Here is a 26,182-nt window from a genome sequence, read left to right on the forward strand (position 1 = left end):
ATGTTAACCCTTGTGACACAGTCCTGTTACCTCGCCAACAGCCAATCAGAGAATTGTGCATCAGCTGATCACATACCCCGTGACCCCCGCTCCCTCACCTGGCTTTTAAAAATGCTTTGCTGAAACTCAGGGGAGCTCGGGGGCTTTTTAGGGCATGAATCACCCGTCTCCTTGCGTGGCCTTGCGATAAACCTTTCTCTACTCCAAACTCCGATGTTTCGGTTTGTTTGGCCTCACTGTGCTTCGGGCACACGAACTTGTGCTAACATTCCCACTCAATTTCCACACTTCTTTCAAGTGCCAAATAAATAAAAGAATTCACAAACACAGTTTGTTCATCAGTTAATAAGTCAGCCCCCCAAAGAAGAGAAAATGAGCTCCTGGTATTTTATTATCTTTTGGGGATGGATTCTAGACCAGTTGTCTTTTCCCTTCTTTGACCACGAAGTTATTAAATGGCCTTTTCTGAGTCAAATTTTCTAATAAACATTTCCTGAGTGCCTGCTCTGTGTCTGTTGGGTTTTGTGCTAGGCGTTGGAAATACAGGAATGATTAAGACAGTTTCCCTGCCCTCAGAGAATTTGCAGTCTAGAGGACTGTAAGCAAATAATTTCACACAATGTAAAATGAGTATTGAGTAGCATAGGAATCCAGAGGAGAGGCATCTAAACCCAGTTTGTAGTAATAGAGGCGCAACCATTGTGGAAAGATCTGGAGGAGGTAACACCTAAGCAGAGTCTTAAAGGATGAGTAGTAGTTAGCCAAATGAGGGAGGCAGGAATTTCCAGAAGAAGTAACAGCATGAGCAAAGGCACAGAGGTGAGTAACAACATGTATGTGCATGCACAGGAAAGGACACACAAGCTCAAGAGTTTGAGGCAGAGAATGGCAAGAGATGATACTGAAAAGGTAGGAAGAAGCCATGTCATGGAAAGCCACACATGGCCATGGGAATAATATACCCGAAGCAAGCAAGTAAACAAAAAATATATTCTCTAAAATACCTTGTATCTTAAATTTTACACCTCTAAACTTTCAAAGTTGTTAGAAGCTTCTCTACTGTATAACAGGCAGGGAAAATTGCTGGTTGTTTCCTCTGCTTACCACCTACCCCTGGGATAGATAGATTCCTAGTCTCTATTCCCACGGTTACCATCTGTTTCCAGTGCCCCATGCAAACAGAACTTTGATATGGGACTTTGATAGTTTGGTAAATGCTATTAGATTTGCTTTTTAGCTCATTCTTTCATAAAGAGGTTTATAAGTCTTCCTTCCTCTCTTCTCTTCTATGTCCAAGACAGGCTAATGTAATTCCTTCATTTTAGCCTTTAGGTCACACCAGTAGCATATAACGCTAATCGGTCCATGCACGTGCACATGCACACGCGCACACAGACGCACACACACACACACCAGCCTGTGCTGTGTTCAGGACAAAATTAGATGAAACCTGCTGATACTTTCTCCTTACTACCTTCCCACTTCACTCGTGGACTTTCCTCTGCCTTACCTGCTCAGATTCCCCAGGGCATATTTGTATTGCAAATGGAAGAACAAAGGACCTGCAACACAGGATACAGGATTTGGCTGTAGGCTGGTTCCTCGTGTGCAGTGATTTGTACTGTGCTTCGTAGAACTGCCGTCATCTTTATCTGTCTGATCGAGTTTAAATCCTTTGAGTTTTCTGATGAAAAGCTGCTACATTGGTAAATAGCATTATAATAATACTTTCCTCCCTGGCCAAGCTGGGATGCTTCCTCAGAGTTTATTTTCTAGGCCTCGCCTTTCTTGCAAAGTGAAGTCTTTGGTTAGGCTTAAAATTTCCCGTACACCTGCTCAATAATTTGTTTTGTTTGGCCTCTTTGAAATCAATCCCTGTAAAAGACAACGTTGTCCTGAAGGCTGAGAAAGGTGCTCGAGACATGGACTCAAAAGTTGCTCTTTTCAGGCAGAGCCAGCTGAGTAATCTTATCTCAACTGGCTACTTTTCAAAGTGCCCAGCTCAGGAGCTCTCCCTCTGGGAGCAGTGTTTGCCCCAGGGGATCAAGTGCTTTCTAGTGAGTGGCAAAACTTTGGGAAATCCCGGAGCCCAGGACAGTACAGTGTGTTCAGGAGAATCTTGGGGAACGGAATGGACCCCACATACCATGCCCTCCCCACCTCCAGCCCCGGTGGAGATCAGCACTTGGCCTCAGGACAGAGACCAGACTAAGAGAGGAGGTTACGAGGAATCAGGGAACCCCAGAAAGGAGGCAAGATTGCGAAGGCACCTGCGCGGCTCTGAGTCAAAGGCTGTCAGTCATCTCGGCTCTGACTGCTCTGTTCTCTCACAGCCCAGCCCTTTCCCGGGGCCCGGGGCAGGGGATTGCTACATGCCAGCTTGCCAGGGGAAAAACCGGAGCCTCACTTTAGTCCCTTCCAGTAATTGACACGACAGGGTGCTCAGGTGGGGGAGGAGAGAGCTTACCTCCATAAATGGCCCCACCCCTGGGCATGGTGGCTCACTCTGGCAGGTAGCGACGGGGGAGTGTGCACCTGCCACCAGTCAAGCTCCGCCAGACTGCGAGACCGGCAGAGCAGCCCAGGGAGCCAGTGAACCATGGACAAGTTGAAGTGCCCGAGCTTCTTCAAGTGCAGAGGGAAGGAGGTAGGAATCTGGGAGCTATGGGAGGTGTGGAGGGCTTGGGAAGGGAAAACTTAAGGGGAGGCAAGTCTCAGATTTTGCTCTCTGCAGCTGTTCCCTGTTTTCCACATTTCTGTTCAACTGCCTTCATGTGTGCCCAAGATGTCCCCATAGAGTAGATGGGGACATAGAGTAGAGGAAACATAGAACAGTTCTTACTCTGGTGGCTAGATGTCTTAGGGTCACCTCATCCTCTGCCTTGGGTGTGCCCACCACCTTGTGTTTTCTGTCCCTCTCCAGACTGTGTCCATATGCGGGAGGGAAATGAGAAAATGTACTGTCCTTATCTGACCTGAAGAACTCTCCCCTGTCCTCTGAAGTGGAGCGAGCATTGCTCCACCTGGTGGGACAGAAGAATTTGTCTCTGAATATTATTTTGTGGCTTTCAGAAAAGCACTGATTTTACTCTCCAGGATATGGAGAGAAGTTAAACTTCCCTGACAACTCCAAACATCAAAACTACCAGCCAGTATGAAAAAGAGTCTATGAATTTTTTTTTAATAGAAACTATATTTCATCCTTTTTCTCAAATATCTCCTCTGATTTCAAGAGCGTTGATTTTACCTAATTCATCTTTAAGACTTTTGTATTTGAAATTTTATTTTCGCACCTTCATTTGCCCATCATGCTGGGTGCCACATGTACCCTTTCCACCAAAATTTGGATGATCTAACCCGAAGAAGTAGTAAAAATATCCACCTACAGAGCTTTTTTCATTTCATGGGATAAACGTTGTAAAGTAAAAGCAGCCATCCTCAGAAATCTCCCCAGCCTTGGAAAGTGTCCTCCTTAGCTATGGTTTTCAGGATTCATTCTCTCAATCTCTCTCTGTCCCTCTGTCTCTGTCTCTGTCTCACTGTCACTCTGTGGTTTTGTGAAATTACGCGTCTGTGGAATTTTTAATAGTAAAAAAAAACCAAGCTGTTGATATTTTCCCTTTTCTAGAAAGTGACGGCTTCATCTGAGAATTTCCATGTTGGTGGAAATGATGAGAATCAGGACCGTGGCAACTGGTCCAAAAAATCTGATTACATTTTATCTATGGTTGGATATGCAGTGGGATTGGGGAATGTGTGGAGATTCCCATATTTGACCTACAACAATGGCGGAGGTATTCCCCCCCCCCCAATTTATTTCCTCTTCAGTTTTAAGTGCGGTGTTTAATGGCCTCTGAGGATATTATAACAACTGAGGAAAGGTATATGGTAATGTGGGTTAGTGGGAGGATGGGAAATGAGCATACTGCGTTTTATTATTAGACTATGAGTTTCTAGCTCACGTTGGAAAGCTGGCTTCACAAGATGTTCAGATATAAACTTGATAAAAGTTGTATATTTAGCACTTCTGAGCTTCTGATCTGAAATCCCATGTCATCTTCAACTATGACTTCGTCTTCTTAATTTACACCTTCCTAGGATAATCTGTTCACACTCAAGTTGTGTTTTGCCTAATTTATAGCTGAACCTAAGCAAAAGGCAGGGAATTCTCGTTCTCATAAGAAGCTCAAATAAATTGTTTGCTTAAATAAAATAAGGCATTACATTTTGGAAATTTAAGTGTGGAAGGAGTTGATTAAAAAGTAATTAAATGTTTTGTACTTTAAGCTGCAATATTCAGTTACATGTATTTCAAATTGGATTGATCATGTAGAAGGTCCTTTGAAAATGCAATAGAATGTAGATCAAGGCTAGGTGTTTAATTTCTGCAAAATAATGCAGTTTATACCTCATAGATCACTAAGGAAGACTCCATTAGAACAGGAGAAAAAAATAAGTCTGAAGTGACACACAAAAGGAAACAAAATGAATTGCACAATCTTCTAGTAATGTTGAAACCACTTTTTACTTACCATATTTTATTTACTTGTAATTACAGGTTCTGTTAGAAGTGTAGAGGTGACATCCCCTTATATTTCATAATTGGTTACCAGTGAAACGATGTCACTATAAGTATTCTTCTTGGTACAATAGGATTTTGTGTGGTGATATTTCAATCTTATATTCCTTATTAATTGGTTATATTAAACATTCGTACTGGCCTTCAGAGAGTTAAGAAAGGGGCTCTGTTTATCAAACACTTTAAGTGTTGGTGACATAAATTACCCTATCTAGAGCATACATTGTTTAATCATGGGTTTGGTATAAATTTGAGCTGGAAGATGACTCAGGAATCACAGTCTTTTGGTGTCTATGTCCTAAGGTCCGTGTAGTGAAGAGAAGCACTCAGGCTCCTTTCCAACTTCTTAAGTTCAAGTTTAGAATAGGAAATTCCCTGTGAGTTGACATCATACATAGGCCCAGTACTTACTATAAATTTCCAGGAACTATATTAAACTGGATTTAATAGAGAATTCTTAAACTTAGCTGAAATAAAATGGCATTATTTATTGTATGCTATTACCTCTTTCACCACTTCCTCTAAAAATTAATGTATCATATTGGCTCTCAGTTTTTAAAGATCACATCATTTGGGTAATGGATGATCTAGTCTCTCTCAATTGCTTCTTTCTCTTTTACCCAAGGGTAAAAGAGGAACATGAAATTCAAATTTGTCAAATGTTAATAGATTAGATTTTAAATTATGGTCAGGCTTGAAAGACTTGTTAAAATCTGGAGTCATTTTTATCTGTAGGAGCTTTTTAACAGTTTATGAAAGAGGAGTATCAGACTACCTTAGGGTCTAGGTCAGCAGGACTAACAATTGGTGACCACTATACTGGACTGATAATTTACCAGTTATGGTTGTTATTAATAATGAAATAATATAATGGGTGAAAAGCCTTATACAGCATTGAGGAAAATCCTTTTTTGTGTGTGTCTAAAAACCTACTTACACTGGGCTAGCAAAGCGTTGCTTATTGTTGTGTTTAAACAGGGATATTTTGTATTACTTTTTCTTCATATTTATCATTGGTAGGAATTAAACTTCTATTAATCATAGTAATGACGGTATGTACATTGCAACATCTATAAAAACATATTTGTCCCTATGTTCTGGTGACTAGTATGTAACAAGTACTTTATTGTCTCCTAATTTTTAAAAATTAATTAATTAATTTTTGCCTGTGTTGGGTCTTCGTTGCTGTGCTTGGGCTTTCTCTAGTTGCGGCGAGCAGGGGCTACTCTCCGTCGTGGTGAGTGGGCTTCTCATTGCGGTGGCTTCTCTTTGTTGTGGAGCACGGGCTCTAGGCATGCAGGCTTCAGTAGTTGTGGCGTGCGGGCTCAGTAATTGTGGCACACAGGCTCAGTAGTTGTGACTTGCGGGCTCTAGAGCGCAGGCTCAGTAGTTGTGGCGCACTGGCTTAGTTGCTCCGTGGCATGTAGTATCTTCCTGGACCAGGGCTCGAACCTGTGTCCCCTGCACTGGCAGGAGGATTCTTAACCACTGCGCCACCAGGGAAGCCCGGTTGTCTCCCATTTTTAGTAGAATATATTTTTAGGGTTAGAAAAAATGTAATTCCCAGGTATGATGTTACAGTAGCATAATAGGAAAAATATATGAGGAAAAAAATGTAACATGGCTGTATGAAATGTACATAATCCAAAGGCTATTTTTATTCACTTATCTCCACATTTTTTAATTAAACTTTGTTAAGACTTCTAGAATACTTGAACAGTAAGCTTAATATTCTGTCCCTGCCTCTACCAAAAATCTGGTCATAGTTCTAATGAATAGTATTATGCCCTAAAAGCGGGCAGAAAAAAAGTAAAATAATAAAAGGTTTAAAACAAAAACCAAAAATGGGGCTGAATAATGTAAATGTAGGAGAATTAGTCCTTATGAAATTGAAAGTTAATTCTGAATGCATCTCAATTGTTCAGATTCTTCTACCAAAAATAATATTTCTTATTAACGTTGAGTGAAGACCCTTATGACTATTTGGAGAATACTGAACTTAGCTGTAGTAACTTCCGCTTTGAACCACATTTAACATTTGAACCCTAAGTCTTAAAAACTGTTTATTTTTTAAGGAGAAAGGAGGGAACTTAACTTTGAAAATATACTATGTGCCTGCCCATTTCGCCAAGTGTTTTCACATAGGCTCTGTGATTTAACCCTTACCACAAACTGATGAGTTGGCATTGTTCTTCCCATTTATGAGGAACCCAAGGTTAAGAGGTTAGGTAATCTGCCCCAGGTCACATAACTGGTATATGATGGAGCCAGGATATAAAGCTAGGGCTACCTGGCTCCAAAGCCTGTGATCATTCAACTTCTCTGGATTGCTTTTTACGGGCTATTGTTTTTAATAATCACAATAACCTCATTAGGTAATACTAGCATCCCCATTTCATGGATGAGGAATCCAAGATTTAGAGAATCAACTATTTTCTCACAGACAGTAGTAAATTTGGAGCCTAAACCCAGTACTCTCTGACTCCACTATATCAGAATGCTTTCAAAATGTTGTGCTAGTTGCCAAAGTGCCATCCGGATTTGGGCATATAATAGTGCTTTGGTTCTTTTTTTGTGTTTTCTAGGTGCCTTCTTGATACCTTATGCAATTATGCTAGCACTGGCTGGTTTACCTTTGTTCTTCCTAGAGTGCTCACTGGGACAATTTGCTAGCTTAGGTCCAGTTTCAGTTTGGAGGATTCTACCATTGTTTCAAGGTTGGTATTAAAATGTTTTCCTTATTGGTCTATTCCTGCATATAGCTGTCCTCATATTAAAGGCAAAAGGGCATACGTTGCTTTTCTGACTATTTGACACTGTCGAATTTAGAAATCAAATGTTACTTTATATTTCTCTTTATCTTGGGCTGCAGGTATGGTAGGGGTTAAGAAGGATATGAGAGAGTTGTTAAGGTGTCATTATTTTCCTGTTTTCACCTTTTGAATTATCTTGGCAGAAAAGTTGAAGGGCAGGTCACTATTTGTTCTTGAACATTCCTAATGGAATAGGACACTAGGAAAGTTTTTTTTAATGCTTTGATTGTTATTAAACATCCAATAGCCTTTCTGTTTGAAGATTAGATATCATTTTGATATGTGCTAGCTGCTGAAAACTACTCGTAAAGGCTTCAGTGTAACATCAAAAATATATTTATAGCGAGGTGGATAGAATATAGTGCTGGAATATTAAGGAAGCTACCTCAAAAGCTAGTCTTAACATAGGAGTTACATTCAGTATGCTTGCTGTATTTTGAAACCACTGAGCTAAAGAAATTTCAGAAGTTTAAATTTGGATGGTTACTGAGTTATTGAATTTTCTTTACATGCACTTGTAGAAATGCTGTACACTCTCCTTTTAGGACATTCATTCAGAGGATTTATCTTCTACTTGTCAAAATGTTGGTTTATATATGTCCATACCACTCTCTCACTTGGTCCCAGTTTACGTAAAATAGCTAGCTAGTGGGAAGCAGCCACATAGCACAGGGAGATCAGCTCCGTGCTTTGTGACCACCTAGAGGGGTGGGAGGGAGACGCAAGAGGGAGGAAATATGGGGATATATGTATATGTATAGTTGATTCACTTTGTTATAAAGCAGAAAATAATACACTACTGTAAAGCAATTATAATAAAGATTTTTTTTAAATGTTGGTTTGTAGATGAAGAGGGAAGTATTGGTCAGCGAGTCGATAGGATATGAGCTTTGAATAGTTTGTTTTTTTTAATAGTATCCACTCTGACCAGAATTTACAGACTTAATAAGAAATAATAATGAACATGGTTTTCCCTTATGTGAATTCGATGGCTTAATACAGGTCTTTGATCTTAGAACCTTTTTCTGATCGACTAAAAAACTGTCTCAGAAAGTCAATCATCAAAATAATTTTGAGAAGAAAGCTACTCAGACAGTAGTACTGTCTCCCCCATCAAAAAAAAAAAAAAAAGAGATAGAAAACATTGTTTGAAACAGTTTTCTCATTTTAAAATAGATTTTGTGGAAATTGAGATGCAGCTTTATGAATTAGGAAAACAAATTTCACTTGTTTTTTATTTTAATTGTTCTCTTTTCCAGGTGTGGGGATTACAATGGTCCTGATATCCATTTTTGTGACAATCTATTATAATGTCATAATTGCCTATAGTCTTTACTACATGTTTGCTTCTTTTCAACGTGAACTACCATGGAAAAACTGTTCTTATTGGGCAGATAAAACCTGTAGCAGATCGCCTATAGGTAAAATTCATTTATTTATTTAAAAAATATTATTAACTCTACATCATTCTTTTATATTTTCTAAGAAGATTAAAGGGGTAAATCATTTTCTAACCAATTTAGGTTCAATTTTAAGTGAGACATAGGTTATTGATAAAAGCAGAATAAAGCATGTATAACCTGAAAATTGATTAATGCAATATGTTAATTTCTGAGGGCACCCAGTAAGGCTAAACCACTACTTGGAGTACTTCTTGCAGGCCTAAGTTGTGGGCAGCAAGAAAAGGAAGAAAATGGGAAAGTGGTAAGAGAGAAAAGCACTATTTATGATAGTAGTAGTGTTTCAGTTGATGGTTGAGTGTTGCTAATCTTTGGGACAATGTAGCATCAGTATTGTAGACTATTACCACTGGGATTGCCTGTGTATATTGGAGGATAAAGTGATAAAGATTTAACACTTCTTAGGAATTTAAAGGTGTCATTTATCTATATAAGTTAAATAAGTCCACATATGAAAAGTTCCTTAGAGCACTAAGTCCCAACTGAAATGATTGTTACTCTATAGCTGTTATTACTATAAATATAACCACAATTTAAAAAGGCAGATATTTTCATACTCACCCCCAGCTTAGTAGTAGAGAGGATTTAAGATGCTGAATGTGCATGGCTTATTCCATTTGTAAGATTTCTACTCCACCTTCACCAAGTAACAATTTAGACAGTACTTTAAATATTTCATCATTAAAGCTTTTTTTTTTCCAGGTAAGTACTCTTCTAAAACTAAGTATGTGTCTGTGTATGTATTCTTTTTTCTAATTTTTAGTGACACATTGTAATGTGAGTATAAAGCTAGGTGAAATCTTCCAAGTGAATAAAAGCTGGTTAGACGCCAACAATTTTACCTGCATCAATGGAAGTGAAGTTTATCAGCCAGGGCAGCTTCCCAGTGAACAATATTGGAAGTGAGTACAGTAAATTATCTACATCTTAAACGGATGTTATTAAAATTTTTATAACAATAAAATATTGATCCGCTCCTTTCTTAACTCATATAAGTAGAAAAAAAAGGGGGGGGGTGGAGTCAGAGCAAATTATACGTCGTTTGACTCAAATGTTTACCTAGCCTGTGTGAGTAGTAGTAGCCTGCAAAATTAGCTCACAGTTAACAGATTGTCGTTTATAAGTTAGTTATTAAATGGGCACAATGTTGTCAGTGATGATTTATACAGTGCTTATTAGCTATAAGCTAGGGCATTGCTTTGAAGGAAAAATATGCAACTTTTAGACTATAATGAGCAAGTTCTAATGATAAACAGTTGGGTGATGAGTAATATTGGGGGAAAATTGCTATTTAAGGCTGAGATTTTTCATTATCCATTTTGCTTATAATTGTCATTATATGGTAAAAATAGATGTTTGGGGTTATATTTGCTTTTATTAATTTTAAATGATCTCTCTTTAATCTCCTTACTGTATACATACCCTTTACCCTTACATAACTTCTTTGACTATTGCTGTAATGAGCTCTTCCTCAGCTCCATGTTGTTGCTCTTTTTTTTTTTTTTAAGATGTTGGGGGTAGGAGTTTATTAACTTATTTATTTATTTTTGCTGTGTTGGGTCTTCGTTTCTGTGCCAGGGCTTTCTCTAGTTGTGGCAAGCGGGGGCCACTCTTCATCGCGGTGCGCGGGTCTCTCACTATCGCGGCCTCTCTTGTTGCAGAGCACAGGCTCCAAACGCGCAGGCTCAGTAGTTGTGGCTCACGGGCCTAGTTGCTCCGCAGCATGTGGGATCTTCCCAGACCAGGGCTCGAACCCGTGTCCCCTGCATTGGCAGGCAGACTCTCAACCACTGCGCCACCAGGGAAGCCCCATGTTGTTGCTCTTTGTGACCCTTTTAAAATTTGGACCTTGAAATGTTCCAAATATAAAGCTAAGAATTAAAATCCTAGATCCATATATGTCCCTAGTGGAAATCATGGAATTATACCTTTGAAAAAGGTATAAATAATGGGACCATTTAGGTTTGATAACTACAAGTATGATGAATAAGAAAATATTTAACACAATTTAAATGTTTTCTCCATCATTTGAACTTGAGAAAAAATACCGTAATAAGTAAAATGAAATAATCTGATGTAAGGTTAATTTCTTTCCATACAGGAGCTTTGAAATATTAGGGGAAAATCATAGCTAAAGGAATGAGTGGATCTTTTATTCTGGGGTTTGGAACTTTGGATTGGCTGCAGTTGACCAGAAAGTTCAGAGCCTAATTTTTCACTGAACTATTTTTGCCCCTCCATACAACTGCATCAATAAAAGAGTCACACAACAGTGATGTATTAATAAAATACTCATGAAGCTTCTCCCTGGATGAAAGATATTAAAAAATTCAGTGTATTAAGACAAGTGATTGTGTGTTCATCAAAGGGCTTATGTGTTTTCAGTAAAGTGGCGCTCCAACGGTCAAGTGGATTGGATGAGCCTGGAGTCATTGTGTGGTATTTAGCACTTTGTCTTCTTCTGGCCTGGCTCATAGTTGGAACAGCACTATTTAAAGGAATCAAGTCTTCTGGGAAGGTAATTTAGAAAACACATTAGACAGTGATGTAGCTGTTTTCCAATTTCATTGTAGTTCAATGCCAGGTATTACCAAATGCATGTTTTTTCGATGATGGGAACATTCAAATGTGTGAAAAGCTTTCTAAGTAGGCAGCCTCGCTCTAAGAAAATACATAAGAACACTGCTATTATTAAAAATAAAAGAAAACAAGCAAAAATTAGTACTACATGTGTGAAACTTCTCTAAACTTGGGCCCTTCTAGCTGATACAGCATTCTGAGGCTTGGGAGTATTTCTGTCCTACTATAATAAAGAAGCATCTTGAATGGAATTATATATTGCAATGTTTGGTTTGGAAGGTTTAGATCCTTGTTATATATGTTGTATAGGGTAACAGTGTCAGGATTCCCCTTGTTAGAGAGAGAAGGATAAAAACTATACCATTGTTCTCTTAAAGCTTGCCAAAATTGACTCAGAACCTTGTCTCAGCAGAGTCCTCTTCTGAAAAACATTTCCCACTTCATTGTTTTATCTTTTAAACTTTCAGAGAGCATTGTGGCAATTTCTGAGAACAGTATGAAATTTTCTCTGTGAGCAGTTGTACAGTACTCAGAAAAGTAAATGTGTATGTGTTTGTAACTACTAGACTGAAATTTCCTTAAAGACAGAGGACAGGAATAACTGTGGATACTATCTTTGTGTTCTGGTACAATACCTAGCACAGTCACTTAATGTTACATTGTAATGAGACATGCTGTTAGATCACAAAAATACAGTGAACATCACAAAGTCAGTGGAAACTTTCCAAAATAATGTTGCAATTGCACATTTTTGAAACCTTTGGTTCCTTTTTGATGTTAATATCGAAAGAATCCATTAAAAGCCATTTACCCACACAATTAATTTTTATTGGTCTCTGGATGACTTGTTTAAATCATCTCCTTGGGCATATTATCAAACATACGACATCTATGGACCAAAGAAATCATCCACATTAATGAAAAGCCAGCCTCAAAGGCAGTCTGCTCATCTGGAACCATGTATTATCTAGGACACAAGCAGTTCACACGTATATATGTGTGCTATCAAACTCTCTTAATGGTAGCTTTAAGGATAATAATAGCAAGTGTCCAGTATTCACTTAATCAACTTTCATGGAATTTGGACACCTACTAGGAGATTTTCCTTCTCCTTGGGGATTGAGTATCATTGCAGGGTTTAAAATCATTTCCCTTCCCACATCAATGCAGTAATTTACCAAGAGGTGCTATTCAGTCCCCTCAGACATTTATTAGGATACATTTAGGAAAGCGCTCGATCTTGATTCCAAGTTACCATTGCTAATGTATTGTGTATTTACAACACAAACCTGGTAAATATTGCTTCATACATCAGAGTGTTTTGAAAGTGGATCATTTGAGAGTGGTGAGAACAGGAAGAGAAAATTATGCCAACATTGGTATTAGTATTATCAGACATTAATAATCTAATGAAATCTTTGATACTTTATTTTACTAGTTTCAACTGGCTAATAACTTTATTTGTATATAATTGTACACCATGATTTAAAGAGATAACATTAACTTTTGGTTGTTCTTCGTGGTAGGTGGTATATTTTACAGCTATTTTCCCCTATGTTGTCTTGCTAATCCTGCTGATCCGAGGGGCAACTCTGGATGGCGCATCAAAAGGCATTTCATACTATATGGGAGCACAGTCAAATTTTACAAAACTTAGGGAAGCTGAGGTAAGACAATTTGGATTTCAAATTATCTGAGGAGGTAAAACTTAAAAGCCAATATTGAAAATCTTTGATTGCCATTGAGTGTCATAACATAGTAGCTTGCAAAAGAATATGTACTTAAGTTTATTAGCGTTTCCGTCCCCTAGGATGTCTGATTTAACTATTTAACATGACACTAATGCTCTCTTATTGGAAGTGAGACAATCATTTTTAGCAATAGGATTTTCAAAGTCATTTTATTCAAACTGATTCTATTTGACCAAAAGGATTTGGGGCTTATTAATCTGAAAAAGAATATTTCATGCATGAATACCCACAAATTGATGACTAGGGCTATGTGACTTATCAGATAAACTCGTAGTAGGTTTAAAGATTATAGCTGATGGTTTAATGGTCTAATATAAATTTTAATTGTCTTCAAAAGTTAATATCAAAAGTTCATATTATGAAGTTAAAACATAAATTTGAAATGATGAAGCATTCCATAAACAAAACTGTTACTTGTACCAGACACATAAATATGTACCATGAATATGAATTGGTAACCCCTTTTAATATTAGTCTATCTCCAGACAATGGCTGTGTGTATCATAGGTACATAAAATCTTTTACAATTTTGACTGCAGACAGCATTGTCAGTAAGTGTACTCTATATACTATGCTTCTATTGATACAGGCTAATAACACTTTCACTGTTTTAGTAGTCATGTCACATTCTTGGAACACATTAAGCTTCTGGTCAGGTAAAACCCCACGGTATTACATTAAAATCAAGAAACACTATAATATCTACCATATTAGTACTGTTAGCCAAAATGGATATTAGTTTTAGTTTGCTATGGTATTCTTTGTGGAACTCATGCTAATTTCCAGCAATTGTGACTTTCTAAATACTCACAATCCAGATATTTAATTATCTGTTGTAGAATATTACTGGTAAGCAAGTCAAATTTATCAGTTTTTAGTAATGGAAATCCATCCTTTACCTTTTTGAAAATTGAGAGGTCAATCTCTGGCCTTCAGTTACCTTCTGTGTGTCCAATTTTCACTCAATAATTAACCATAAAACCCTAAATTATTTTAGAACTATGAAATTTTATTGTTTATGTGTTGGAGATTAACATAGTTTGATGTGTCTGTAGGCCCCTGTGTTGATTTCTTCATTTATCTTGGGCCTCATATCTTTTAATCTTGTCTGTTAATCTCTTTCCAACTAGAAGACCATTTTTGGTAATGGATGAGAAGCAAATAAAATGGAAGTTGGGACTCATCATCTTCCCTCTGTTAGGTTATTACACAAGATAAAATATGTTAATGTTCTTTGAAATGGTAAACTGTTATAAAAATATGAGCACACAAGTATTTTAATTATTGCTGTTATATAATACTGTATTGTAGATGCAACATTTTCCCTAAGAAGTGGACCCTCCATTTTCTTTAAACCTCATAACTTGGAGCACAGTTGAAAAGCCCCTTTGATATTCCTTTAAGTGGCTTTTACAAGCCTCAGATCACCTGGGCTTTATAGCTCCGTGAAACTATCCTGAAAATTTTATATGACTATTTTATACTGGTCTGTGTTTCGGTGTCTCTATTGTCTTTAAAACATCAGAGCTAAGCCTAAAGCTCCTTATGAAACATACAGTTTAATCATCCTACCTCCTCTCCCCAACACAAACACTACCCTCATGCCTTCTTTGGGTTTGCTGGCAATGAGAATTTTTTCTTAGATGCTTTTTATTCTGCTCCAATCCATACTCTAAACATGCAATCATAAGTATATATTTTTTCCTTTTCTTTAAGTATTTGAACTCTACTGATATCTCTAGGAGAGTAGGAGAGTAGAGAACCATAGAAATTTATAGCTAGAGTCTCCAGTGACTATTTTACTAACTCCGTCATTTTACAGTGATGAAGTTGAGACCCAGGAAGAGTCACACTTCATTAAATTTACATAGCCTGCTTTTGCATCTTGAATTAAGGTTTCCTAATCACTCAACTAATAATCTTGTATATAGCTATGAGATGGGTAGATATAGAGATTATAACTATGTTTGGAACTATATTTCACTTTTATTTGCAGCCTAGGTACATCATGGTATGCAGTAGCATTCTGACACAACCCAGACCTGCCACACGACCTCCAGCCTCCTTCCCCCAACTCACATATGCATACATAATGTATCAAGTCAAAGCAGCTGAGAGACCAACATAAACATGTTGTTCATTTCTTAATATGTACAACTGCCTAAGAAATAAGAGAGCATTTTTTTCTCACATGATTTTGTTATATATAAGGGAAATAACCATGATCTAGCTGTCTATCTATCCATCTATTTATCCATCCATTTTACTTCCTACTGGCTTCCTGCCAGTATATATATTATATATATATTTCACTTATATATAACAAAATCATGTGAGAAATAAGATGTAATAATAATCTAACATCAAGCTGTATTCTGAAGACCTAGTATTTATTTCACTCCTAACAACTTTATTTCAATTGAAATTGGAAATAGATTACATATCTTTCAAGGAGAAAATTATTGTTTTTAACTTCCACAAAAGAAACCGAGTATCAATTTATGTTTCTTTTCCATAAAAACAATAATAGCTATCACTGAGTATCCTACTAATTGCTTTACATATGTTATCTCATTTAATTCTCACATCCTTCCTAGGACACATAATTATTACTACTATTATTAGCATCATCATCATCTCCATTTTATAGATGATGAAACAGGCTTGAAGATGTTAAATAATTCAATGAAAGTGAGACGTACTGGATTTAGGCTTCATTCTTTTTGACTCCAGAGCAAGAACTGTTAGTCACCATGTTATACGGCCTGCCTTCCACTGACCAGTCCTGTTTTCAGAAGGACTAAAACCACACTTTTGCCTACATATATGCCAGCCCTATTATGTGAAGTCTTCACAATTAGATTTTTCTTTGGGGTAATGTTATATCTACAGAATTTTACTATTAAAATGGATTTACCTAGGTTAGTTTCTAAGATTTCTTATTGTCCTTTAGCAGAGACATAGGAGGGGTAGATCGTGAAAGGGGGAATGATAAAGGGGTCGAATTAGATGGAGAGATGAGGCCAGCCACGTGGGGCTCTAATCAAAACATGGAATGAGGGTACTGGATGATTGAGGGGATGCCTAAATGTATCATCATTCTTCAAAAACTGCCTAGTACCACCCTTGTTAAGAATTAATGTTTTTATTGTCCCCAAGTTGATATGTGGAGTAAATAGAATTCCAATCAAATTCCCAGCACAGTTTCCATGGAACTTGAAAATTTATTCTAAAATTTATGCAAAGGAGAAAAGGCAAAAAAGCAAGGTGTTTCTGAAGAAGTGAGGAAGACTTGTCTTACCAGATATGAAACAATATTATAATGCTATAGGTATAAAAATAATGTGGTGTTAGCCTAGGTATAGACATACAGACCTGTGGCACAGAATAGTAATCTCGGAAACAGATTCATGAACATATGGAACTTGATATGTGGCAGAAGTGGGGATGCAGGTGAGTGGGAAAGGGATTGACTATCCAATTGATATAATTGAAAATATCAATTATCTTTGGACATAATTGATAATATCAATTATCTTCGGATAATTGATATTCCATTTAGAAAACAATGTGTTGAGGGACTTCCCTGGTGGTCCAGCGGATAAGACTCCACGCTCCCAATGCAGGGGACACGGGTTTGATCCCTGGTCAGGGAACTAAGATCCCACATCCCACATGCCGCATGCCACACGGCACGGGCAAAAAAAAAAAAAAAAAAAAAAAAGAAAGAAAGCAATGTGTTGGGATTCCTAATTTAATATGCATAGTATCAATTTCAGATGAACTGAAAACTTAAGGATATAAGCAAAACTTTAAGTCTTTTAGAAGAAAATATAGGATAGTAGCTTTATGACCTTGGGCTAAGGATTCTTTTTTTAAGTCAGAGAAATCAAGAACAATACATAAAAGCAAAGATGAATACCTTCAGCTACATTAAAACAAAATCTTTGGTTTATCAAAGGACACAATGTTAAGAGGTGAAAAATATAAGCCACAAATTGGGAGAAAAAAACTAACATATATAACAGATAAAGGATTAGAATCCGAACTACATAAAGAATTCCTCGAGATCAAGTAAGGCGAATAACCCAAACAAAAAACTGGCAAAAAATATGAACAGGAATTTCACAGGAAAAGACTATGGAATATATACACATAAAAACATGCTAAACCTTATAAAGTACTTAGGGTTATCAAAACTCATTTCACAGCCACTAGTTTGGACAGTATTCAAAATTCTGACCAGTGTTGGCAAGGATGTAGGGGAATGGGAACTCTCATACCAGCTGGTGGGAGTGCAAAGTGATACAACTACTTTGGAGCATAATTTGGCAATATTTAGTGGGGCAATACAGCAGTGGAAAAAAATGTTCAGAACTACATACATTTAATTGAACCATATGAATTTGCCTATATTCTTTCATTTTTGACTTATAAAATTGAAATTTTATATGGTTCAAATTGATAATGGATAAATCTCATACACTACTGAATGGAAAAAGCAGGTTGTATAAGTTTACATGCTTTAAGAAAACTTTTCTATAAACTCAGAAACATGTAAAGCTAAATGCCATATTGTTTAGGTTAGTAAAAATATAAAGAACATTGAAGAAATGATAAACACAGAAGTCAGGATAGCAGTTACCACTGAGGTTGGAAGAGTGATATGATCAGGAAGGGGCACAGGGAGGCTTTAATAGACTAGTAACAGGGCTTCCCTGGTGGCACAGTGGTTGAGAATCTGCCTGCTAATGCAGGGGACACGGGTTCGAGCCCTGGTCTGGGAGGATCCCACATGCCACGGAGCGACTAGGCCCATGAGCCACAACTACTGAGCCTGCGCGTCTGGAGCCTGTGCTCTGCAACGAGAGGCTGCGATAGTGAGAGACCCGCGCATCGAGATGAAGAGTGGCCCCCGTTTGCCACAACTAGAGAAAGCCCTCGCAGAGAAACAAAGACCCAACACAGCAAAAAAAAAAAATTAATTAATAAACTCCTACCCCCAACATCTTCAAAAAAAAAAAAAACATTAAGTCCCTGGAATTTATATAAAAAAAAAATAGACTAGTAACATTTTATTTCTTAAGCTGAGTAGTGGGTACTTGGGTATTTATTTTGTTCTTGTATGAATATTTATTCATTTGTATATATGAAATATTTTATATAAATGAAAAATTAAGAGTGTGTTTTTAAATATTATTTTCCTTGTAGGTTTGGAAAGATGCTGCCACACAGATATTTTATTCCTTGTCAGTGGCTTGGGGTGGTTTAGTTGCTCTGTCATCTTACAATAAGTTCAATAACAACTGCTTCTTAGATGCCATTGTAATTTGTTTGGCAAATTGCCTCACTAGTGTGTTTGCTGGATTTGCTATATTTTCTATATTGGGACACATGGCTCATATATCTGGAAAGGAAGTCTCTCAAGTTGTAAAATCAGGTATGTAATGCTATATATTATTAACTTTGATTAAGTCAATATAGCTCATTTAAGAAACACTGATATATTTTATAGCAATTAAAGCACTCAAGATTTAGGGTATTGTGTTTTCTTTCTCATTTCATCTTATATAACTTGGTTGTTTTAATGAGTTAATAATTCTTAGATGATCTGAGAAACAACAGTACATTACAGAACACTTGTTTAAGAATATTTTTTCCAAATTTTGTTTAATCCTTAATAGGAACTACTTACTGCACAATTGCAAGTATCAGGCATCATGCTATGCACTTTACATGCATTATCTTCATCTGTGTGTATGTATATCTATATACACATACATATATATACATGTGTGTGTTAATATGTATACATGAATATATGAGAGACTATATAAAAATTAATCCACGTAAAATTACACTATTAGGTCTGAATTTTTAAAACGCACAAATGTCATACAGATAGAAACACAACTGACTTTGAATATACAGCTGTGTCCAGCTTTAAAGGAATCTGATTAGTGAACTTCCTAACTTTAAAGACATTAACTAGGGATGCTTAATTATCTGGCTAAAGATTCTCAGGAACAGAATTCTAGGGTTCTTTTAAGTAGGACTTTCTTATTAAATTTCTATTTATGGTTAGTATCATTTGATGGAGAGATTGATGAATGAGAATAGAATGTTAGGACTAGAAAGGACTTTGGAGATCATCTAGTATCCAGCTCCTCATTTACAGAGGAGTGGATTGATGCACAGAAATGTTATGTCTTGCAGAAGATCGAATCATTAGGAAGTGACAGAGCCTAGGCTAGAAGCTAATTCTCCTGACTCCTAGGCCAGTCCTCTGGGAGGTTGGAGAAACTTAAAATACTTAAAACTAAGTATCATATAGCATGACTGAAATTTTTTTATAAAGCGTCTCTAAAGGTAACATACATCAAATAGAATGAATTGAGTGATTGGGATTGACATGTATACACTGATGTGTATAAAATTGATGACTAATAAGAACCTGCTGTATAAAAAGAAAAAATGTGCCTTCCTGATAAAATGTTTAAAATAAGTAAAAAATAAAAACAAAAAAAACAAATAGAAAATAAGATTCAATTTATAGTTTCATTACATACAATTTTGCAGGTATCCATATAATAATTAAAAGGGCACTAAAATTACACCCATTACCTTGTAATAACCTATAATGGAGTATAATCTGCAAAAAATACTGAATCACTATGCTGTATATCTGAAAGTAACATAATACTGTAAATCAACTATACTTCAATAAAAAAATAAAATGGCACTACACGGCTGTGAAATGTACAGTGAAAAAAATAAATTAAATGGCACTACATATAGTGATTTGGGGTAAACATTTGGAAAGAGAGTTAAAGACTAAAAAGTTAATTCCATAAAGACTAAAAAGTTAATTCCATGAACATATCTCTTGCGGGCCCCTCACTGCTGTGGCCTCTGCCGTTGCGGGGCACAGGCTCCGGACGCGCAGGCTCAGCGGCCATGGATCACGAGCCCAGCCGCTCCGCGGCATGTGGGATCTTGCCGGAATGGGGCACGAACCCGTGTCCCCTGCATCGGCAGGCGGACTCTCAACCACTGCGCCAACAGGGAAGCCCTCTAGTATCTTATCTTGAAAATGTTCAAATATGTGAATTTTCTTGGCAACTAATTTTAAATTAAAATGCCATTTATTTTCTTAGGTTTTGATTTGGCATTCATTGCTTATCCAGAAGCTCTAGCTCTACTCCCAGGTGGGCCATTTTGGTCCATATTATTTTTCTTCATGCTTTTGACTTTGGGTCTCGACTCTCAGTTTGCTTCCATTGGTAAGAAATACTCCCAATGTTAACATATCCCTCTTATATTTTACTCATGTTTCCTCTACTTAAAAACATCCTTTTCTTACCCTTGTTGCCCCCCTCTAGCTTTTACTCTCAAAATCATCTTACTGAAAGTTCTTTTTAACTTAAGTTTTAAATATGGAAAAATACAAAGTACTCATGTATCAGACACCCCAAAGGAGCAGAGATTAATATTTTATATTTGCTTCAGATATTTTTTAGAAAACTAAACTGTTATAGATAAATTTGAAGTCCCCTGTGTTTCTCTGTCTAATACAATTCACATTTCTTCCTTCTTAGAAGCAACCGTCACCATGGATTATGTATGTTAGTCAGACCATGTTTGTATACATTTTATATGTATCCATAAATAACATATAAATTTTAAAAATTTCACATAAATGTGAAGTTTCATAGCATACATATCATTCTGACAGTTGTTTTTCATATGTGTTATGAATCCATGTTGATACATAGACATATAGCACTAATTAATTCACAATCTGTTGCCATAATGATGGGCATTTGGATTATTTCCAATTTTTAAAAATTACACACACTGCTGCAATGACTATTCTTGCACATGGTTCTGTGTACACATAGGGATTTTCCCTAGGGTACCCACCTAAAAATTCTGAATTTCATCATATCGTGCTCTTACATAAACCATTTAAATAGTTTACAGGATAAGGTCCAGCTTCCTCTAGTTGACTTTCAAAGCCCTCCAAAAATCTCGAATATGTTTCTTAATCCTTTTACTCATATATCCTTCTACTTTTAGCCAGTACCCTGTTTCACGAACACATTTATTTCTTAAACCTAGAAGGCCTTTCTGTCTCCATGTTATTTATTCAAATATTTACCTTATTTAAAAGTTCTACTAGAATTCTTCCTTCCCTATAACCCTCTTTCACACTACTTCAGCCCTCGGGAACCTGTTACCTTATAATTGCTACCAGTGAAAAGCCTTATAAAACAGACTAGAAACAACAAATAGGGCTCCATTTGATTCTTATCAGAACTGATGAGTAGTCACTGCCAAGAGAAAGGACCCCGTGGATTTTTAAAAGTAAGAAGTAGGGCCCACTGTATATTCTCAACACATATTTGTAAATTTGGTTAATAGAAGTTGATTTCTGTGATTAAAATTATTGGCAAATGAGTTGACATGTCATTTTTTCCCTTCTGAAGAAACGATTACAACAACGATTCAAGATTTATTTCCCAAAGCGATGAAGAAAATGAGGGTTCTCATAACTTCGGGTTGCTGCTTGGTTTTGTTTCTCCTTGGCCTCGTGTGTGTGACTCAGGTATACTACAGTATTTTTTCATAGACAAAATATTAGTTAGAATGTACTTTATAATCTAAATGAGGAAGCCAAGGTTTAAGAGGATGTTTAGTGACAAGTCCAAGTCTGACTTGCATCAAGATTTTCTGACTTTTAGCCCAGATTTTTTCCCCATTATAACACAATTTCAATAGTAAGTATATTTTGCAGAGGGGGAAAAAGCCCGATAATGGACAATTTCCCCAATTACAATAAAGTTATATACTTTAAACATAGGCTGTATTTCTTGTCAGCTACTACAGAGCACACACTGCATATCATTTTGATAATCAACTATTCTAAATGCTTATTTTTTAACAGTGACTTAGTATAGAATAAAAGGTACATCCTGTTTGAGATATTTAAAGCCACGTTTGTGTTTACATTTGAAAACATTCCTTTTCGCATTTTGGCAGAGGTGAAACCAAGGAGCATATGTTAAAATCAAATTAGTAGATTCAATTTGAGTACCTCATCAATCATAGAAATAATTAAAAATATACTTAAAAGTAACTGATTGTTTTTGGTAGGCTGGAATTTACTGGGTTCATCTGATTGACCACTTCTGTGCTGGATGGGGCATTTTGATTGCAGCTATACTGGAACTAATGGGAATCATGTGGATTTATGGTAAATAGTGACTATAGAATTATCTACACATTTTACTAAAATGACTTAGTTTGATTCCTTCTTATTATGTTTACTGTAATAGCTAAGTATAATATACTGGACAAAAATTTATTATGAATAAAATGTAGTTAAAGGTATATATATGCTTCATTGCTGTAATATTGGAAAATGTTTAGACATGGAAAGATAACTTGGGGCCACAATGATTAATGCATGAAAGTATAAATAAGGGCTGAATGCACTCCTTGTTGTTTTTAGGAGGCAACAGATTCATTGAAGATATAGAAATGATGATTGGAACAAAAAGGTGGATATTCTGGCTATGGTGGAGAGCTTGTTGGTTTGTCATTACGCCTATGGTTTTGACGGTAAGTATTAACATGCCATGAATTTGATATCAATAATATATATATTTAAACACTTTTAAGGTAAACTTGAATTATTCACACTGAATACAGTAAGGCAAATTAATTTCATAAAGTAATAATTTTCAACTTTTACTTCATGACTGGTGCCTCCAAGTTGCCTAAATTACAATGCCTTTCTTTGTAGTATTATTTTTGAGGCCATAGGCTTAAACAGTTACCATTTGAGAAAATAACCAGGCTCCTATAGACTTAAAGGTCCTAGATACTTAAAAATTATCAATAGGCTAAATTTTTAAAAACCAGTCATTTGCTCATTCCCTAAAAAATATGCTGAGCCATCTACAATGTTCTTAACCTCTCTGCTGAAGACCCAGTCTCTGCCTTCAAGGAATTCAATCTAAATATACTAATTGCTAAGAAACAACACTCAGTTGTTAATGCATATTTTTTTATGGGAAGTGTTTAGTATCTGAAATTACTAAAAGAAACTCATGTGTGTCAATAGAGGCAATAGTTTATGTTAAAAATTGGTGCTATTTAGGAGCTGAGGGAAAGCAAAAGATGCCTTCTTGGAGAAACATGACATATAGACATGATATCTTTAAATAAAAGCTCAGTAAAAGGCTGAATGCCAAAATAAACACTTAATGGGACAGAGAATTTCTATAGACTAGAAATAATGGTGGGGGTGGGGCAGTGGCAAAGCCTTACAGAGGATGCTTTGGTTCTCACTGCCCCCACGCTTCAAAGGTTTTCCTAGAAAAGGCCATTACATAATTTGATCTAGAATTTGTCTTAGAGCGTGTTTTTAACATTATAAGGTCAGGTTCAAGTAGTGAGCGGTTGGGATTTTCACAGTGCTACTAAATATTGTTCTCCTTATTTCACAAGTCTCCACAAGTCTCCATGATAATATAAGCCCTTTACCAACTTAGAAAATCTAACTAGACTTTTTAGCCAGCTAATTTTCACTGATTACTAGGTTTGACAACTGGATTTACTTTAAAATGCAAAAGTATTAGATATTAAATGATATACATTATCATCTAGATTCCACTAACCCTCAGCCATTCTCTTGTAGTTACGTAAAATTATGGTAATTGTGAAATAAACTTAAATTACTGTAATGAAATGAAAGAAATTAATCTATTTAATTCTAAAATTAAACTTGAATATCTATAAAATTCAAGACAGGTAAATTTAGAGGAACTACTAGATGGTCTTTTAGTTTTTGCTCATTTTGTTTTGTTTGCTTTACAGATTTCTAAATAATTAGTTTTAATGCTGCAACATTCTAGTAGGTTGTTTTTAAAATACTTTTTAAAAAACTTGGCCTTAGTTTTCATCTTGAAGAGTCACTGTTTTGCCCAAACATATATTGAGCTTGTTTTTTCTCAATAAGAAAGTGAAGGGTGCTTTGGTAATTATGTACCAATGTGTGAATGCGTGTGTGTTTTGGGTGTGGAGTAAGGGGTGCTCTGTGTAGTGGAAAATAATAGAAACAACTGCTAAGCAAGGTGCAAAGCATGTTCACTAAAGTGTACTTTACATTCTCATTGAATTGATTGATATGCTGGCTAGCTTATAGAACAGAATAAAACCATGCTATTATAAGTGAAATAAATGTTGTATTTCAGTATTTTATTGAAATACATGTTGTACAAGTATTTGTATCTTTTATAAGTATATGGAAGTGCTAATTTTGGAAGAATCTATTCAGAGCCAAATACAAGTTATTTAGATTCGTTCATTTAGTATTTTATCTTCTGGCTAGTTACCTGATTATCTTAGTTGGCTTGAATGTATTTTCATTTTAATTGCTTTTGATAAGTTATTTCTAAGGAATGGAATCAAATTGCTAATACTTAGTGCAAATGAAATCATTAGTGCAATAAAGTTTAATCTTTACCATTTTCTTTTCATATTTTACTTTCGCAGGCAATCTTGATCTGGTCATTGGTACAATTTCATAGACCTGATTATGGCAAAATTCCATACCCTGACTGGGGAGTTGCTCTAGGCTGGTGTATGATTATTTTCTGTATTATTTGGATTCCAATTATGGCTATTACAAAATTAATTCAAGCTGAAGGAACCATCCTTCAAGTAAGCATGTTAATATTATTTATACTTTAAAAGTTATGGTATCTATACCCGTACTGAGTTCTACTGAGATGACACAAAGCAAATGACCTTTTTCCTTTATATCTATAATTTTCACCTTTAAAACTTCATGTGGTTATAATACATACTGTAATAGCATGTTAAAACTGGAAAAACTCTGGTAAATTTCTTGAACTCAGTCTAGACCCTGAATTATCCCTCTTCCATGGAGGCCCAGGGGAGTTGATTATGACATCTCAATAGGACAATGACAAGGTAGGCTCAGCAGGCAGATTGGGTTCAAGATCTAGGTGAGTGCTTTGTGGCTCTAGATCAATGGTTTGACCCTTTCTTTGGTTATTGAAACTTCCCAGGCATACCTGGTTTAGATCCTCACTTAACCCTCACCCTAAGGCCAGGATAGAAATGTCTGAGAATTCAGTGAAAGTATATGAAGTGATATTGTTGCTTGAATGGGTTCACGAAACACTTTCTTTTGAAATCATTTACATACTCAATTATTTTGGCTTTGTAGTTAATACAATTCTGTTAACAATTGGTTACATTTGAGTATCATTTTTTTTTTGGTAGACAGTATATTAAGAATTTAGATGATCATTTTTTACTTTTCTATGGTTCTTATTTCATTTTGGTTAGCAAGGAGACTTAACACTCTAAAATTTTCATTTTTTTTCTTTGCTTTTCAGCGCATTGTAAGCTGCTGCAGACCAGCTTCTAACTGGGGGCCATACCTGGAAAGACATCGTGGGGAAAGATATAAAAATATGGTAGATCCTAAAAAAGAGACTGACCATGAAATACCTACTGTTAGTGGCAGTAGAAAACCAGAATGAGATCTAGTTTTTAAAAATATGTGGTTGTGTAATGTGATTATTTTAGAATAGAGGAAATTTTTATTTATTTGAATGTTGAGTAGAAAAACATATATACTAGGTTCATAATAGTATGATGAGCTTTTTTTCCCATTTAAGCAGGAATGTAATATAAAAATGTGAATCTACTAATGTTTAGCAATGTGATTATTATATTTCTTTTAAGATTATCTTAACACACACATAGCTGCCTCTATTTCACAATAAAATATTAAAAATAATATTTTTCTAGTATATTGAAGGCTTTATTTTGAACTGGTTATTTAGAAAATAGTTACATTTTCTATTATACAAGTTTTTAAATTTTGCTTACGTTTTCTTAGTACATAATCCTTCCTTTCCATAAAGCTGGGGAAAATAAATCAATATGTTTAAAAGA

General features: G+C 36.0%; 1 protein-coding gene across 1 annotated transcript; it reads left to right on the forward strand.

Annotated features, from left to right (window-relative positions):
• The first annotated feature begins 2,471 nt into the window (after window positions 1-2,471).
• SLC6A14 (solute carrier family 6 member 14) lies at window positions 2,472-26,182 on the forward strand. Its single transcript, XM_027089547.1, has 14 exons — window positions 2,472-2,647; window positions 3,629-3,794; window positions 7,165-7,296; window positions 8,652-8,813; window positions 9,616-9,754; window positions 11,238-11,370; window positions 12,959-13,099; window positions 18,395-18,623; window positions 20,341-20,466; window positions 21,673-21,791; window positions 22,340-22,439; window positions 22,698-22,807; window positions 24,746-24,913; window positions 25,618-26,182. Exons 1-14 carry the CDS (start codon window positions 2,600-2,602, stop codon window positions 25,762-25,764), a joined length of 1,920 nt encoding a protein of 639 aa, XP_026945348.1. The 5' UTR covers window positions 2,472-2,599; the 3' UTR covers window positions 25,765-26,182.

This window comes from Aethalodelphis obliquidens, unplaced genomic scaffold, assembly GCF_003676395.1.
Source record: "Aethalodelphis obliquidens isolate GAN/ISIS:26980383/991018 unplaced genomic scaffold, ASM367639v1 scaffold66, whole genome shotgun sequence".
NCBI classification, from domain to species: Eukaryota; Metazoa; Chordata; class Mammalia; order Artiodactyla; family Delphinidae; genus Aethalodelphis; species Aethalodelphis obliquidens.